General features: G+C 57.8%; 2 protein-coding genes across 7 annotated transcripts in view; both read left to right on the top strand.

Moving 5' to 3' along the window:
* Nucleotides 1-13: 13 nt before the first annotated feature.
* Nucleotides 14-6,729, top strand: RXRB (retinoid X receptor beta). Of its 6 annotated transcripts, none has more exons than XM_004267750.4 (10): nucleotides 14-441; nucleotides 1,111-1,358; nucleotides 1,853-2,009; nucleotides 2,374-2,553; nucleotides 3,689-3,861; nucleotides 4,255-4,384; nucleotides 4,588-4,720; nucleotides 4,836-4,927; nucleotides 5,246-5,351; nucleotides 5,463-6,729. In XM_004267750.4, exons 1-10 carry the CDS (start codon nucleotides 204-206, stop codon nucleotides 5,608-5,610), a joined length of 1,605 nt encoding a protein of 534 aa, XP_004267798.1. In that variant the 5' UTR covers nucleotides 14-203; the 3' UTR covers nucleotides 5,611-6,729. The 6 variants fall into 6 exon arrangements, with proteins under 6 accessions (XP_004267798.1, XP_033280160.1, XP_033280159.1 ...); XM_033424269.2 differs by having other exon boundaries at nucleotides 4,824-4,927; XM_033424268.2 differs by lacking the exon at nucleotides 5,463-6,729 and having other exon boundaries at nucleotides 47-441; nucleotides 4,836-5,303.
* A 1,175-nt stretch (nucleotides 6,730-7,904) lies between these two features.
* The window catches only part of COL11A2 (collagen type XI alpha 2 chain), a 28,282-nt gene continuing 21,161 nt past the window's right edge, over nucleotides 7,905-15,025 (top strand). The window contains exons 1-6 of the mRNA XM_033424265.2: nucleotides 7,905-8,197; nucleotides 10,872-11,021; nucleotides 11,156-11,366; nucleotides 11,843-12,005; nucleotides 13,474-13,665; nucleotides 14,470-14,547. Of these exons, the coding sequence (XP_033280156.2) occupies nucleotides 8,116-8,197; nucleotides 10,872-11,021; nucleotides 11,156-11,366; nucleotides 11,843-12,005; nucleotides 13,474-13,665; nucleotides 14,470-14,547 (876 nt within the window). The 5' untranslated portion in view covers nucleotides 7,905-8,115. The remainder of the gene's footprint in view (nucleotides 8,198-10,871; nucleotides 11,022-11,155; nucleotides 11,367-11,842; nucleotides 12,006-13,473; nucleotides 13,666-14,469; nucleotides 14,548-15,025) is intronic.

The following is a 15,025-nucleotide window of genomic DNA, read 5'->3' as shown; positions in this document are numbered from 1 at the left end:
TAGCGCGGAGACTTCCCGTCTATACCAATATGGCTGCCACATCGGCGCTGTCATTTTGCTACAGAGCAGAGCGAAGCGCTTAATTCGACCCGGTTAAGGCCAGAGACTTTTTCTCTGGGGCTTCCTCGTGCTCAGCTAGTCCAACGATCAATCCTTGGGAATCCCTGGTACCTCTTCGGTATTCCTACACTCAGCCAGGAATCATGTCTTGGGCTGCTCGCCCGCCCTTCCTCCCCCAGCGGCATGCCGCAGGGCAGTGTGGGCCGGTGGGGGTGCGAAAAGAAATGCATTGTGGGGTCGCGTCCCGGTGGCGGCGGCGACGGCCCTGGCTGGATCCCGCAGCAGCGGCGGCGGCGGCGGCGGTGGCAGCCGGAGAACAACAAACCCCGGAGCCGGAGCCGGGGGAGGCTGGACGGGACGGGATGGGCGACAGCGGGCGGGGTGAGTGACCTAGCGGACGGACCGGCAAGCCAGTGACCGCGTTATCAGCAACCCCTTCCCCCCCTCCCCTGGTGTTCTTTCCCAGGCGCTCCCGCCCCCTTGTTTGTAAACACGCGTCCCCTCCCTCCCGAGGGCCTTAGTGCCCTCCCCCCGGGGCGGGGCGGGGAGGGGGAGCTTCCGCTCTCCTAGCGGTGGCCGCTCGAGGCCCTGCACTACGGAGGTCCAAGGCGTGGGACACTAGTCCTCGAGATTGAGGACTCTGGACGTTTGAAGGCAAATTCTGTGTCCTAGGAGGGGTCTCTTCTGCCTATCTCTTTTCCCTGCACGTTCTGGCTACGAGCTGGGAGTGGAGGGGCTGACTGGTCCACCCCACGTGCTGCCCCACCCACACGAGATGCGTCTGGCTTGGGGTGACCAAATGCATTGTTTGGAATTTGCCTCACCCGAACGATCCTCCTCTGTCAGCCCCCTTCTCTCACCACGATTAGGAGTTAAGCCGTTGTTTGACAGCAGAGTGCCTCTGGACTTGGGAAGGGGTGGGGTGAGGTGGGGGCGCGGTGGGGGGATCAGAGAGAGAATTAAAGGCTCCGGTTGGATGATCGAAGACTCATTTTCTCTTTTTGTCTCTTCTGTCTGTGTGTGTCTGTGCCTGTGTGTACCCCTCACCAGACTCCCGAAGCCCAGACAGTTCCTCTCCAAATCCCCTTCCCCAGGGGGCCGCTCCCCCTTCTCCTCCGGGGCCACCCTTACCCCCTTCAGCAGCTGCATCCCTTGGAGGCTCTGGGGCTCCACCCCCACCCCCGATGCCACCCCCGCCACTGGGCTCCCCCTTCCCGGTCATCAGCTCTTCCATGGGGTCCCCTGGTCTGCCCCCTCCAGCTCCCCCAGGATTCTCCGGGCCTGTCAGCAGTCCCCAGGTGAGAGGTTGTGACCCACTTACTGCCTCTCCATTTTCATTTCCTTGTTTTCCTGGTGACCTAGATCCTTGTGTGAACTTCCCCATGGCCCACTGACCTTCCAGGCCTGTGGTCCTTGTGTGACCCCTGGCATTTCTTGAGGTGACTGAGCTTTCAGTGCACGCCTCCTCCCCAACCCTGTAAAAGAACCCAGCTATTCTTGATGTTCCTTTCATATATCAGTGATTTTTTGCCCTTTTGGTTCCATCTACCCTTCTGAAATACAAGCCCTTCAGGGCCACTGTGTTGCACAATTTCAGGGGGACCTTTATGTCTCATCTCTTCGGGGTTGTACTCCAGGGGTGGCCCTTCCCGGGCACTGCAGTGTAAATAATGTCCTTTGTAACGTGCAATGCAGGGCCCTGCCTAGGTGGTAGGGAATGATGTCCCTCCCCTCTGAGAGATTATCCTTCCCAATGAGTCTCCCTGTGACTTCCCTATTTCCCCCAACCCAGATTAACTCAACAGTGTCGCTCCCTGGGGGTGGGTCTGGCCCCCCTGAAGATGTGAAGCCACCAGTCTTAGGGGTCCGGGGCCTGCACTGTCCACCCCCTCCAGGTGGCCCTGGGGCTGGCAAACGGCTATGTGCAATCTGCGGGGACCGAAGCTCAGGTATGGGGCTCAGAGGACCAGCAGAGAGGAAGAGAGCGTGTACCATTTACCATCACCTGTGGGATTCCCAGGGGCTCTTGAGGTTTGGTTAGAGCAAGTGAGCTGGGGGAGGCCTGATGAGAGTTAAGGACCCTGCAGCTCAGATTTGGTGTGGGGGGGTGGTCAGAGGGAAGAGGGGGCTGGCATAGGGTTTTCGAACTGTGAGAAGAGTGGGACTGGATCATGCCTCATGTCCTGGTTCCCCATCACTCTCTTTGGCAAACACAGAGCAGACTTCAACTAAATTTGCTGGGGGGAGGTGGGCAAGAGTCCTAGTGGCACAGGGTCTACGTGCAGTCTTACTGCTCTTCCTGTCCCCTCGCAGGCAAACACTACGGGGTTTACAGCTGTGAGGGCTGCAAAGGCTTCTTCAAGCGCACCATCCGTAAGGACCTGACCTACTCGTGCCGGGACAACAAGGACTGCACGGTGGACAAGCGCCAGCGGAACCGCTGTCAGTACTGCCGCTATCAGAAGTGCCTGGCCACCGGCATGAAGAGGGAGGGTAAGAGCCTGCCCTACCCAGGCCTCCCAGTCTACCCTGTGGGAGGAGAGGGAGGAGGGGGAGGGAAGACTGCAGGGACTATACCTCTTAGGAAGGCTGGACTCCTCTCTCTCCTCCAGAGGGCGATATTTGATTCCCTCTCCCCTGCTCATCAGCCCTCCTCTCTGGTACCTTGACCTGGTGCCTTGAGTTTCCTTCTTAATGGTTCTGCTTCTATGGCCTCTGCCCCTCTGACCCCTCCCTGGTCTGGTGCTAGGGTAGGATAAGTTTTCCTTCCCCATGATGGGTTTCTCTAGCTCCCCTTCTCTAACCTGAGTAATTCTTCCTCATTTTGACCAAGTGCTTCCACTCTGGTCTCCATCTCCCTATTATCTGTGTTCTCTCTTCCAAACTCTGGGACTCTACCCTCTTAAGCTGCAGCCTTTACTGAAAACCTCAGGGCTTCTTCTTCTTCTTTTTTTTTTTTTAATCTCTATCTTTTCTTCTTAAGCTTGATTCTGGAATTCTGAGAGAGATACTTTAGGGAGTATATGTTGGTCACATCCCTCATTTTAGAGAAGATGAGCCTGAAGCCTGGCCTTCCCAAGGTCATGCAACAAAAGAGTGGCAGGTCTTGGATCAGAAGGCACACCTCTGAAGACCCAGGCCAGTGCTCCTTTTCCTGCTTTTTTGTTGAGTCAGAAGAGCACCAGATTTGCCATCAGGCACGCTTAGATTTGGACATACGACTTGCCATGTATTGTGTGAACTTGGGCAAGCTGTTGAATGAACTGCCCCCAAATCGTTATTTTTAAAAATGGGGTCAAGAGCTCACAGGGTCGTTATGATACTTGAGTGAACGTGAAAGTGTGCTTGGCACGTTTCCTAGTATATAGTAGGCTCTCAGTTTAAATGCTAGCTTTCTCCGTAATTCCTTTACCCACCCTTTTACTTCTTCTGGGTGTATTTATCTGTTCTTTTGTAAGTCCTGTTCTGGACTGCCACAAATCTGCCATGGTTTCCAGTGACTTCCCCAATTTCTATAAATATCTCCTAAGGGCCATGAGACCCTGATAAGACCCTAAGGACATTTTGGAATCTCCTCATGGCTGGCTGCTGACTTTCTACTTTTTTCTCCTTCCTCCTTCTCCTTCAGCGGTTCAGGAGGAGCGTCAGCGGGGGAAGGACAAGGATGGGGATGGGGAGGGGGCTGGGGGAGCCCCCGAGGAGATGCCCGTGGACAGGATCCTGGAGGCAGAGCTTGCTGTGGAGCAGAAGAGTGACCAGGGCGTTGAGGGTCCTGGGGGAACGGCGGGTAGCGGCAGCAGCGTGAGTGCTGGGGTCAATCTACTCTTCTTCCTGATGGGGGTGGAGAGGCGGGAGTCTAGGTCTGTTCTACCTCCCCCTCCCCTCCCTTCCCCTCACAACCCATCTAACACTGCTGGGGACCGGAAGTGCCGCCAAACAAGGTCTCTTAGACATCTGAGGTAGGTGTGATAGCATCCTCCGTCCCCACTCCCAAAACAGTCCACTCACAGAACCACAGGCAAGTCCCAAATTAATAACTGTTTTCCTGAATGCTAGAAGAGGAGGAATTGGTTCAGATGGGGCTTGAAGAGAGACTACAAATAAGGAGGGGGTGTCAAAAGCCTCTTATGGAGTTGGGGGGGCTCCCAGTGTACTTCCAAACCTTCTATAACTCTCACCCCTCCCCCCCTGCAGCCAAACGATCCTGTGACTAACATCTGCCAGGCAGCTGACAAACAGCTCTTCACACTTGTTGAGTGGGCAAAGAGGATCCCACACTTCTCCTCCTTGCCTCTGGATGACCAGGTCATACTGCTACGGGCAGGTCAGTGACCTTGGACTCCTTGAATCTCTTGTCATTTGACCCCTCTTGGACCTCCTGACCTTCAGGGACCCCAGCGGCCTTACCTTGCATACTCAGAGAGCCAGTCTCATTGACCTCGCCACCCCTTCTTCTCTTCCCCTGATGTGCTTTCAATCCCATGGCCTGATCCCTGGCTCGTCACCCTTGCCGCCCCCCACCCCCAGGCTGGAATGAGCTCCTCATTGCCTCCTTCTCTCACCGATCCATCGATGTCCGAGACGGCATCCTCCTCGCCACAGGTCTTCACGTGCACCGCAACTCAGCCCATTCCGCAGGCGTGGGAGCCATCTTTGATCGGTCAGTGGCCCTCGGCTGGGCTGGCCTGTCGGTCGAGGGGGTGGGGCTATAGGCTGGTCCGTGTCCAAGGCTGGCTGAGCTGTGACCTTTGAGTGACCTGCAGGTCCCTCTCCAGGGTGCTGACAGAGCTAGTGTCCAAAATGCGTGACATGAGGATGGACAAGACAGAACTTGGCTGCCTGAGGGCAATCATTCTGTTCAATCCAGGTAAGAGGAGGATTACCCCCGTCTCTCAAGACCAAGGCAGCCTTGGAGCCTCCTCTTCTTCGGAGACTCCTAAGTTACCCAGCTATCCCCCTCAACCTAGAAATCTCACAGCTGACAAAGAAGAACCCACATCTGCTGATAACATTCCCTTTGCAACCCCATCCCTCAAACCCATTGTGCCCTGCTTCCCTTGCCAGGCATCTGGTGAAGGGCGTGTAGGTGGGGCCCAAAAGGGACATCGTGTGGGCCACACCTCCACATTTGTCCTGATTTGATTTGCCCTCCTTCCTCTTCCTCCTCTCTTCCCTGCCATCCCAGATGCCAAGGGCCTCTCCAACCCCAGCGAGGTAGAGGTCCTGCGGGAGAAAGTGTACGCGTCCCTGGAGACCTATTGCAAACAGAAGTACCCTGAGCAGCAGGGCCGGTGAGAAGGCGCTGTGGGGCTGAGGGGCTGTGGGAACCGAGGCTCCTGCTGGGGTGGGGGTAGTGCCATGTGGCTCTAGCTCTCACTCCATGTCTCCCATTCCCTCCTCAGGTTTGCCAAGCTGCTCTTGCGTCTTCCTGCTCTCAGGTCCATAGGCCTTAAGTGTCTAGAGCATCTGTTTTTCTTCAAGCTCATTGGCGACACCCCCATCGACACCTTCCTCATGGAGATGCTTGAGGCTCCCCACCAGCTGGCCTGAGCCCACACCCAGACGTGGTGTTCCTCACGCTTGAGGAGGGCACATGGGCAAGGGACTCTGAGCCTTGGGGCAGGGTGGGGAGGGACCACGTTCCTAGAATCTTGGTGGGGTGAGGAGCATAGGGCAGAACCGAGACCTCCAACGGGGGGTCCCTAAACCCTGCAAGGGTTTGCTTGGCATCCCAAGTCAGAGGGGACCCCAGACCACTTTGAGGGCTGGACCTCTCCCTTCAGTGGCCTTGAGTCTCTGAATTTGTCTGGCTCCGCCATGATCTGGGGGTGCTTTCTTACCCCTGGCCTGGAACGGCCTCTCCTTCCCCCAGCACAGAGCACTGGCCTTGCTCCCAGGACCTGGCTTCCTTCTCGTCTTGCTTCACTTAGCCCCCCATCTGAAGAATGGAAATGGGAACTCCCGCAGAGATGGATATTGGGGGGCAGGCCCCCCAAACGGATGGACATGGGAGTAAGGCTCTGACAGGCCTTCCTCCAACCAAGCCTGGCAGATGGGGGCTTCTCTGGAATAAGGAGGGGCCCTGTCGCTGTCCCATGTCCAGAGCCCCCTCTCACGCTTCACCTTCTGCCGTCAGACTGAAAAGGAAAAAGGTGGTGGTGGCTAAGGGGCGGGTGGAGATGTAGGAACCCATGTACTATTTTTAATTTTCTCTGAGGATAGAGACTTGCAGTTAGACTCAAAGAAGTACTGTACTTTCCCAGGTTGACTAAGAAATGCCAGTGGTGGAGGTGGTGTTCGGGAAAGGCAGGGCCCTGAGGTGGTCTGCGGGGCTGGCTCTTCAGCACTGGCCTTCCCAGCCCCCTCCCCCACTCTTCCCGTCTGGCTTGGGGAAGGGGCCTGGGCTGTGAGGGCGGGGTGGGGGGAAGTGGCTTGGTGAGTAGTCCTCAGACCCTTCCCCTCCCAGCTCTCGCCCCAGCCCGGGGCACACACCTTGTAGGCTGGGGACACAGGCTCCTGGCCTCAGAACTGAGGGGAGATGGCCCGCCTGCAGAGATGGGGTGCTGGGGCTGCATGATTTTTGCCCTGCGGCTCTTCTCTCCGGGGTTCCCTTACCCTCTCTCTCACTCACATAAAATCGCTTTCAAATTAAAATCGCTGTTTTCTGGACTGAGGTGACTGTATGGGGGGTGGGGGCAGCGCCGCACCGGGCCGCGTGTGGGAGGGTATCCGGTCGGGAGCTCCGGACCGGCTCCCTGGACGCCGCCGCCGCCGCCTAAGTTCCCTGGGGCCTCGGAGGCGGGCGCAGGGTGGGGGACACAAGGCGCGCTTTGTCGCGGAGGTGGGGGGAGAGGGTGTGCCAGCCTGGGGGCGGGGCCGGCCGGAGGGATGGGGGCGGCTGACTCTCAAAGGCGCCTTGTTCGCGGGCGCCCTCCCCAGCGCCAGCGGGCGGCGGCGCCTCGGCTCGCTCCGGGCTTCCCTCCGGTCGCGCCGCGGGCTCCGGGCAGACCCGGCGCCGTGCCCGCTCGTGGGGGCGCACTGGGCGCCGAGCGCCGCGGCTTACTCCTGTGTTGCCCGCCTGGAGGCGGCCTCGTCCCCGAGTGACCCCGTTTCCCCGTACTCTGCCAACCAGTGTCGGCGGCCCCCCGCGCCCCCGCCTCTCCACTGGGTGCCTTTCCACCTGGGCTCCCGGGCGCCGTTACGTCGTCCCCCTACTTCCATCCCTTGGGACCTGATTAGCCTGTGTGTGGGTCTGTCTGTGTCTCTGGCCTCCCCCGTAACGGCCCTCCCGCCTCGTCCCCCACCCCCGCTCCCCGCGGCCGTCGGTTGCAGGTCCCCAGTCGCTATCTATAGCCGTGTCTATAAATACCGTGCCCCGGGCCAGGCTCTGTAATTACAGCGGGCGGGCCGGGCCGAGGGGAAATAATTATGGAGACCCGACGGGGTGAGGGGAGGTAGCGACCCCCAGGCCCGCCTCTCCCCTCCCACTGTGCTGTAAATCCCGCCCCAGACTCTGCTGAAAGGGGGCTCTGGGCCCCCAAGGGGGAGTAACGAGGAGGGGTGTTGTGACTGGACGTCTGGGCCCCCCCAAAGAAAGAGACTGGGGAAGAGATATTGGGGTTCCCGAAAAGACAATCCTAAGGTACAGGCCACTGAGTCTCTGCGAGAAGCAGAGGAGAGCAGTCCGAGGGTCAGCGAGGGAGGGTTCCCACTCGCACCCCCACACCAGGTGGAGATCGGGGGTGGGGTTTCCCTCGGTGGCTGTGGGCGGGCGGCTGGAGGCAGGGGCTGGGCCGGGGGCGGGAGCGGGGTGGGGGCTCTGGGCTGCCGGGGTGGCCGGGGACACACAGGAGCGGCGGCCACCGAGGAGGGAGCAGCGCCGGAGCCCCGACGGCGCCTCGCTGCATGGAGCTGGGTCACTGAGAGCTGTCGCCCCCCGGCAGCCTCCGACTTCCCTGGGACCCCGGCGTGCGAGCCTGCTCGCTGTCTCCTGCCAGCGTCGGGGTGTCCGGCGCCTCCGGCGGTCCCTGGGACCTGGCGTTCCGGGCGCCAGCTATGGAGCGGTGCAGCCGCTGCCATCGCCTCCTCCTGCTGGTACCGCTGTTGCTGGGCCTGAGCGCGGCCCCCGCCTGGGCAGGTAAGGGGAGTCCCAGCGCCTCGGTCTCCGCACACCTCGGGACAGGGGACAGCTGATGCCTGGGGAGCAGGGGGGAGCTTCTGGGTCCAAGAATGGGATTTGGGGGGGTCAGGGGTCCAGACTGGAGGGCAGGACACCTAGGATCCTTGGAGCTGGGGTGGGGATCTCTTTCCCTCCTTGAAGTGACTGGTGGAGGGCAGGTAAGGTTGAATGGCGGAGCATCACCTGAGGGCGGTGAGTGGGGCTGGATGGTGGGGTCCTCCAGCAGGACCACTGTGTTCCAGCTGGTGCTGGAGTCAGGGCTAGATGCCAGTGTTGATGAGTGAGAGGCACATGTCTGTCTTCTGTCTCTCTGTCTGTATCTCTGAGGTGAGGGGGGGAGCATCCTTGGTTAGAGCAGAGCCTCGAAAGTAGAGAAAGAAGGGATACCTGGACTATTTGTCCCATCAGCTTCCCCGACAGGATCCCCTTCCCCCTCCCCGTGCCCTCGATGCTGCCACGCGGCTGGCTCTGGGGAGCATTGGGGCTGGCTGCCAACAGGACGGCCGCTGGACAGGCCAGGATCAGGTGTCTGAGGCAGGAGCCAACTCTTTGCATTCCTGCCCCGCCCCTCCCCCTCTGGCCAGCCGGGCTCCCCTGGGACCCTGGCATCCACAATCCCAATCTTTTCCTTCTTTTTCCCAGGATCCAGAAGTCCTGGTTCCTAGGAGAGGGGGTTTGATGTTGGAGGGGAGGAGGCTGGGAGTACCTGGGTACTAGGCAGGCTGGAGCAAGCCCCCTCCCCCCGTGGAAACACTGGAGGCTGATTTGCATATAACTTGACTATTCATTTCTTCTCTGCTTTGGAGACAAGATGGTCAGAAAAGCAGCATAAAGGATTAGATTAGATTACAGAAGGAAGAACTTTCAAGATAGGAGGAGCATGCGGCTCAGGGACAGAAAATTGAAGTGTGGGATGTCTGTAGACTCTAGGAGTCTTTTTTAGGGAGAAAAGGGGACCTTTAACATGGAGGCAGGGGGATGGCTGAGATGACTGTCTCTTATTTGGGGGTTGAGTGGGTAGAGGTGGGACTCTAGCGGGAAATAGGTTAGTGTGGAATTCATCAGAGTAAAGAAAGGGGTGTTTGGGGGGCCAGAGGTAGAGTGGTGGGGGTGATGGGGCCACCAGTGGGGAGACTGGGGCAGATTGAGGCCAGAGACAGTGGGGCATGTATGTAGCTTGAAGTGGGAAGATGGGTGGGCAGACCTGTGGGTAGATTGTCTATAGGATGGAACTGTACTCTTCTGGGGTTTGGTGGAGGGTGGGGCCCTCTGAGGTCTCCTTGGCCTGGGGTCTCTGTGAGTCTCTGTGTCTCTGTCTCACTTACCCTTCGTCTCTCAAAGCGGCCCTTGTGTGTTGGTGTTTGCGGAGCTGCCACACGTGGGGGCCAGGCTAGGGCAGGGGGGTGGGAGGGGGCAAGGCCGTGGTTTCCTGGCTCCTGGACTCAAAGGGCCTTTTCTCTGCCTGCCCACCCCACCTCACCTGCCCCACCCAGCTCTGCTCTCCTGATCACTCTGGCCCCTGCCCTGCCCCGCACTTCTATGAGGGTTTTGCTGGAACTTTCTTTGGGATTTTTCCAATGGAGCTGATGGAGTGAGAAGTATGTGTATTGGGGAGCAAGTGAGGAAGAGGCGACCTCTGTCTTCTCAGGAGTTTGAACCCTCAGAAGCCGAGTTCTAGGGGGATAGGGCTGGTGGCCCGGGCCTTGAATCTTTGGACCGTGGCGGGAGGTGGGGGGGGGAGGCGGGGGGGCGGGGCGGGCACGGTCGAAGTTCCAGGTGTGGGGAGCTTGCCCGGGTTTTGGGCAAAGGACCCTGATGGGATCCACAGATGTGTGGCTCCAGGCCCTGGACCTGCTCCGGCTCTGCGTGGCAGCTTCAGGCTTCCCACCCGCCCCTGCACCCCAGCCCATCTTCCAAGCCAGGGGCACCAGCTCCTGGGGTGGCCCTTTCTTGTATCTCCTTCCTCTGCATGGTCAGAGGTGTCCCCACCTCCCCAAACACGGGAACCCCAGCAGCTTGCAGTCCCCTCCCCACAGAGCTGCCTCTCTGTTCCCTCCCTCGTGGCCCCCCTGCACCTCCCGTGCCCAGGATGATCGTTTGCCCAGATGTTGTTTATGCTGGAGACATGGGACTGAGGCCAGAGACCCAGAGACCAAGAGACACGGAAAGGGAGGAAGAGAGGGAAAAAGGAAAAGTTGGGTAGAGTGTGAGGGAAACGGAGGAAGACAGAAGAGCCGGGGAGAGAGAAAGACCCACAGATACAGAGACAGAGAGAGTAAGCGTGACAGAGCTAGAGTAAAGGGAAGGCAGAGTTGGGACGGAGAGGTTAAGAGAGAACAGAGAGAGATTCATAGGCTGAAAGACGGAGATAGGGAGGGAGTGACAGAGACCGAGGCTGGGAGGCGGGGACAGTGGTGGGCACGGAGCTGAATACCGGCTCAGCGCTGCCCTTTTCCAGGTGACTTTCGTTTTCCATCCATTCAGGCCCCGTTCAGGAGCAAGTAAGGGAGAGGTGACTTTTATCTTCCAAGGAGTTTGAGCCCCAGGAAGCTGAGCTCCAGACCCCAAATGTCCCCTGTGTGGGCCCTCCTGAGAGTGTGTCCCTTCCCCTGACCCTCGTGGACTCTCCCAGGTGCAGCCCCTGTGGACGTGCTGTGGGCCCTGAGGTTCCCCTCCCTCCCTGACGGTGTCCGGAGGGCGAGAGGCATTTGTCCAGCTGATGTGGCTTACCGAGTGTCCCGACCCGCCCAGCTCAGTGCACCCACCCGCCAGCTCTTCCCAGGTATGGGTGACACGCTGGAGGAGGGAAAGTTGGCTGAGGTCACAGGGCAGGGTCTGGGATCAGACACGAGAAGGGAAGGGGTTAATGTCTCGCTTTGCCTCTCACTCCACCTGTGTATGTCTCTCCGGTACCAGGAGGCTTTCCCAAAGACTTCTCTCTACTGACTGCTGTCCGGACCCGCCCTGGCCTCCAGGCTCCCCTCCTGACTGTCTATAGTGCCCAGGGCGTCCGACAACTGGGCCTGGAGCTCGGCCAACCTGTCCGCTTCCTGTACGAGGACCAGACTGGACGGCCTCAACCTCCTGCTCAGCCCGTCTTCCGAGGCCTCAGCCTAGCAGATGGCAAGTAAGTCAGTTTGCTCCTCTGGCCTGTCTGGCCTACCCTTTCAGGAGCTCCCCTCTGGCCCCTGCCCGCACAGCCCCCATGCCCTAATCTAGGAAACCCTGCCGACCCTGTGGGCCACCACTCACTTACCCAATGCCCAAACTTCTGCCTAGTCACTTCTAGCCCAGAGTTTGGACTTTAGAGTTTAAATCCTTGCAAGTAGGACTAGCTTGTACCTTGGGCAAGTTCCTTGACTTTTTTGAGCCTTGGTTTCTATGTCTGAAAAATAGGGACAATAGAATTGTGAGAATCAAATGAGAAAGTGATGGGATGTTGCCTGGTGTATTGTAAGCCCTCGGTACATGGTAGTTAACTGTGATTACTACTATTGTTATCATTGACTTGTCAACCCTTCCATCAAGGGTTGCTCAGCCCTCTTGACTTTCCCCCCTTCAGTCAGTTGCTTGAACCTCCCGCCTCCCTGTCCCTATGACCAGATGGCACCGTGTGGCTGTGGCTGTGAAGGGCCAGTCGGTCACCCTCATAATTGATTGCAAGAAGCGAGTCACCCGGCCCCTCCCCCGAAGTGCTCATCCAGTATTGGACACCCGAGGCGTGATCATCTTTGGTGCTCAGATCCTGGATGAAGAAGTCTTTGAGGTAACCAGAGCAGCCAGAGAGAGGAGTGACTTCTGGTCCTATGCCTTGTATCCACTCCCCTTCTGACCTCAGTACTCTGTCTTCCTATGTCCTACCCTTCACTTTTCCTTTCATAAATTTATATTTCCATTTCCTATCTTCAGGGCTAATTTTTTTTTTTCTGTAGGAGAATTAGGTGCCCACTTATGTGGCAGGATTGTCCACAGTCACTTATTCTGTCACTCGGTTTTCATTAGTCTACCCATCCATCCATCCCTTCAACTGATCCATCGGCAGATCTATTCACATCTATTCACCCACGCATCCATTCACACACTCACCCACCCACTCAAGCATTCAGTCTTGTATTCTCCCACCTGCCCATTCTTCCCCTGCTCAGTCACTCCCTCCTGTAAACCACCCATCTATTCAGCTATCCTTCCGTCCCTCCATCCTCTTTAACCCATCCATCCACCTATTCACTCATCCATCCACTCACCCACCCCGTCTACCCATGCATAGGATACATGCATGCAGCTAGCAACTCATTTACCCACCGCACTCTCCACCCTACCATTTCTTCACTTCCATCCATCTACCGACACACTGTTTGTATCTACCCTGCACCTCCCATTTATTGACCCACCAGTCCACCCACACATACATTCACCATCCATCAACGCTCCCATTCAGTCAAGTGCTCGAGCCCTCATTCACCCACCCACCCACCCACCCATCTGTCCATCCAGCCGTCCATCTGTCCATTCACCCACCCAGCCAGTCAACATTTTCTGAACACCTGCTGGCCCAACACTAAGGGAGAACACAGAAGAATAATATCAGATCTCTATCATCCCAAGGAACTACCAGTTCCACTGTGGAGATGAGACAGTATCCCCAAACTAGAATACAATGCAGGGTGTGCTTATCACCACATGTGGGCACAAATAAATGCCACTGGAAATCAGAACTGTCTTCCCCCCATTTCCAGAGATCCTGAGACTTCTCATCGTCGCTGTCATTGGAAGGTCAAAGCAACTAAGGTTGGGCCGCTGTCTCCAGAAGCCCTTGTGAACAGGCTCATGCATGGCCACATGGGCAGGGTGTAGGCCAAGAGTTGAACTTACAGTTGGAAGGCTTGAATTCTAGTCCTGATTCTACCACTTCGAGTGACCTTGGGCCAGTCATTGTCTCTTTGAACTTTTACGAATGGAATGTGCTTGGAAAATAGGCATAAAGATCCTTGTCCTACTGACTTCAATCCTTGTCCAACTGTCCAGTTGTTGTGAAGGTTCAATGGGATTATGAATGAGAAGGTCCTTTGAAAACTGAAAAGCACTGTGCATGTGGGAGGGCTGGTAATGACCTTCTCCATTATATAGTCTTATCTCGGATTGGCCTCCAACCCCGTGTCCCAGACTCTACCCTGTGTCTCTTGGAAGCCCACTCTGCCTCCCTCCATTGGTGTCCCTTCCTCTTGTCTTTGTAGGGTGATGTTCAGGAGCTTGCCATCGTTCCGGGGGTGCAAGCTGCCTATGAATCCTGTGAGCAGAAGGAGCTGGAGTGTGAGGGGGGTTGGAGGGAGAGACCTCAGAGACAACAGTCTCACAGAGCCCAGAGATCTCCGAAGCAGCAACCACCAAGACTTCATAGGTCACAAAACCAGGAACCCCAGCGACAGGTGAGGGAGCTGGTGAACCCCAAACTGCAGCACATCCCAGGGAGGGAAGACACCCTCACATCTCCCCAGGGGAATTGCCCCAATGTCCCAGAGCTCCCCATCCTTTTTTGGGCTCCTGTTCTCCCCTCCCTTGTGCCCCTCCCCAGCTGTACCCTCTATTCTCATCACACACCCCCACCCCCAGTCCTCATTCATCAACCTTTTTATTTTCATTTAAAAATAAAAAGTCGTCATGAAGAATTCGTGGCTGGGAGCCGTGTCCCCTCCTTGTGTCTCCTCCTCTGCTAGTCTTCCTGGGACTGTGCCCTTGGGCTTTCCATCCCCCTTCCTCGAATTAAGAGATTGCGAGACCATGGAGGGTGGGGGTGAGAGCTGGGGATGGAGGATGGGAGAGCAGAGGAGGGGAGAGACAGAAACAGGGAGAAAGTTGAAATGGTAAGACCAGGAGGGGAAGAGGGGAAGGAGTAGGAGGTAGAGTAGGTCTGTGCAAGTGTGGATACGGGGCCCTCTCTCTGGCCCCCTGCACGAGGAGGTGCTGGATAAGGGACTGGGGGGGGTGGAAGAGAAGGGAGGGTACGAATTGGGTGGAGTCTTGACAGTGACGGGGTCAGTGGCCTGAAGATTGGAGGGTCAATCTCTTAATCACGTCTGCTTCTGTCCCACGTGTGGGACCCACCCCCCTTTCCCACCACCCCTTCTCTCTCCTGACTCCCACCCCTCCTTTCATCCCCAACTCCCACGCCACCTCCTCACCTGCCTGCCCCCCCTTCCCACCTATTCCCACCGCCCCTTCCCTAACCCCAGTCCATTGAGTCTCTCTACTATGACTACGAGCCCCCCTATTACGACGTGATGACTACGGTGACCACCCCTGATTATCAGGTAAACTTGAGGGACTTCTCCCGTTCCCCCCCACCACCCCTTGCAAACATCTATGACACCTTCCTCCCCTCCCCACATGCGGGGAGAGCCACCTTGTATTTAGACTGTGGGCGTGTCCTCACTGCCCCCTCCCGTGTCTCTCTGCTGCAGTGGCCTCCAAGCCCCAACCACAGGGCTCCCCCTCCCCCCAGGGGGCGTCGGACCCCTCCCCGAAAGCCTACCCCACCTGCCAAGAGATCAGCGGCTGGGCAGGCGTTCCCCTCTCGAAGTGGAGGTTCTGGCCCAGCTTGGGGCCAGCCTCCCCTCTCCCGGCGCCCAGCTCGGATGGCAGCTCCCCTCACTGCCCGGGCCCCCCCCAGGACCAGAGGCAGCGGTTACCGGCAGGTAGAGCCGGGGCATCCAGATCTCTGCCCCCAAACCTCTGTGACTTCGGAGATTCACTCTCCCCAAAGCGTCCCCCCCTCCTAAGGGGCTGCAA

Source organism: Orcinus orca, chromosome 10 (assembly GCF_937001465.1).
Source record: "Orcinus orca chromosome 10, mOrcOrc1.1, whole genome shotgun sequence".
In the NCBI taxonomy this organism is placed as follows: Eukaryota; Metazoa; Chordata; class Mammalia; order Artiodactyla; family Delphinidae; genus Orcinus; species Orcinus orca.
This window is presented reverse-complemented; position numbering and strand designations above follow the sequence as displayed.

What these genes read in the sequence shown, in the direction of transcription:
- RXRB (XM_033424267.2), top strand. Translation starts at nt 204, where the DNA reads ATGTCTTGGGCTGCTCGCCCGCCCTTCCTCCCCCAGCGGCATGCCGCA. An exon ending in GGCCTGTCAGCAGTCCCCAG is followed by an intron (nt 1,359 to 1,852) that starts GTGAGAGGTTGT and finishes CCCCCAACCCAG; the next exon opens with ATTAACTCAACAGTGTCGCT. An exon ending in GGTCATACTGCTACGGGCAG is followed by an intron (nt 4,385 to 4,587) that starts GTCAGTGACCTT and finishes CCCCACCCCCAG; the next exon opens with GCTGGAATGAGCTCCTCATT.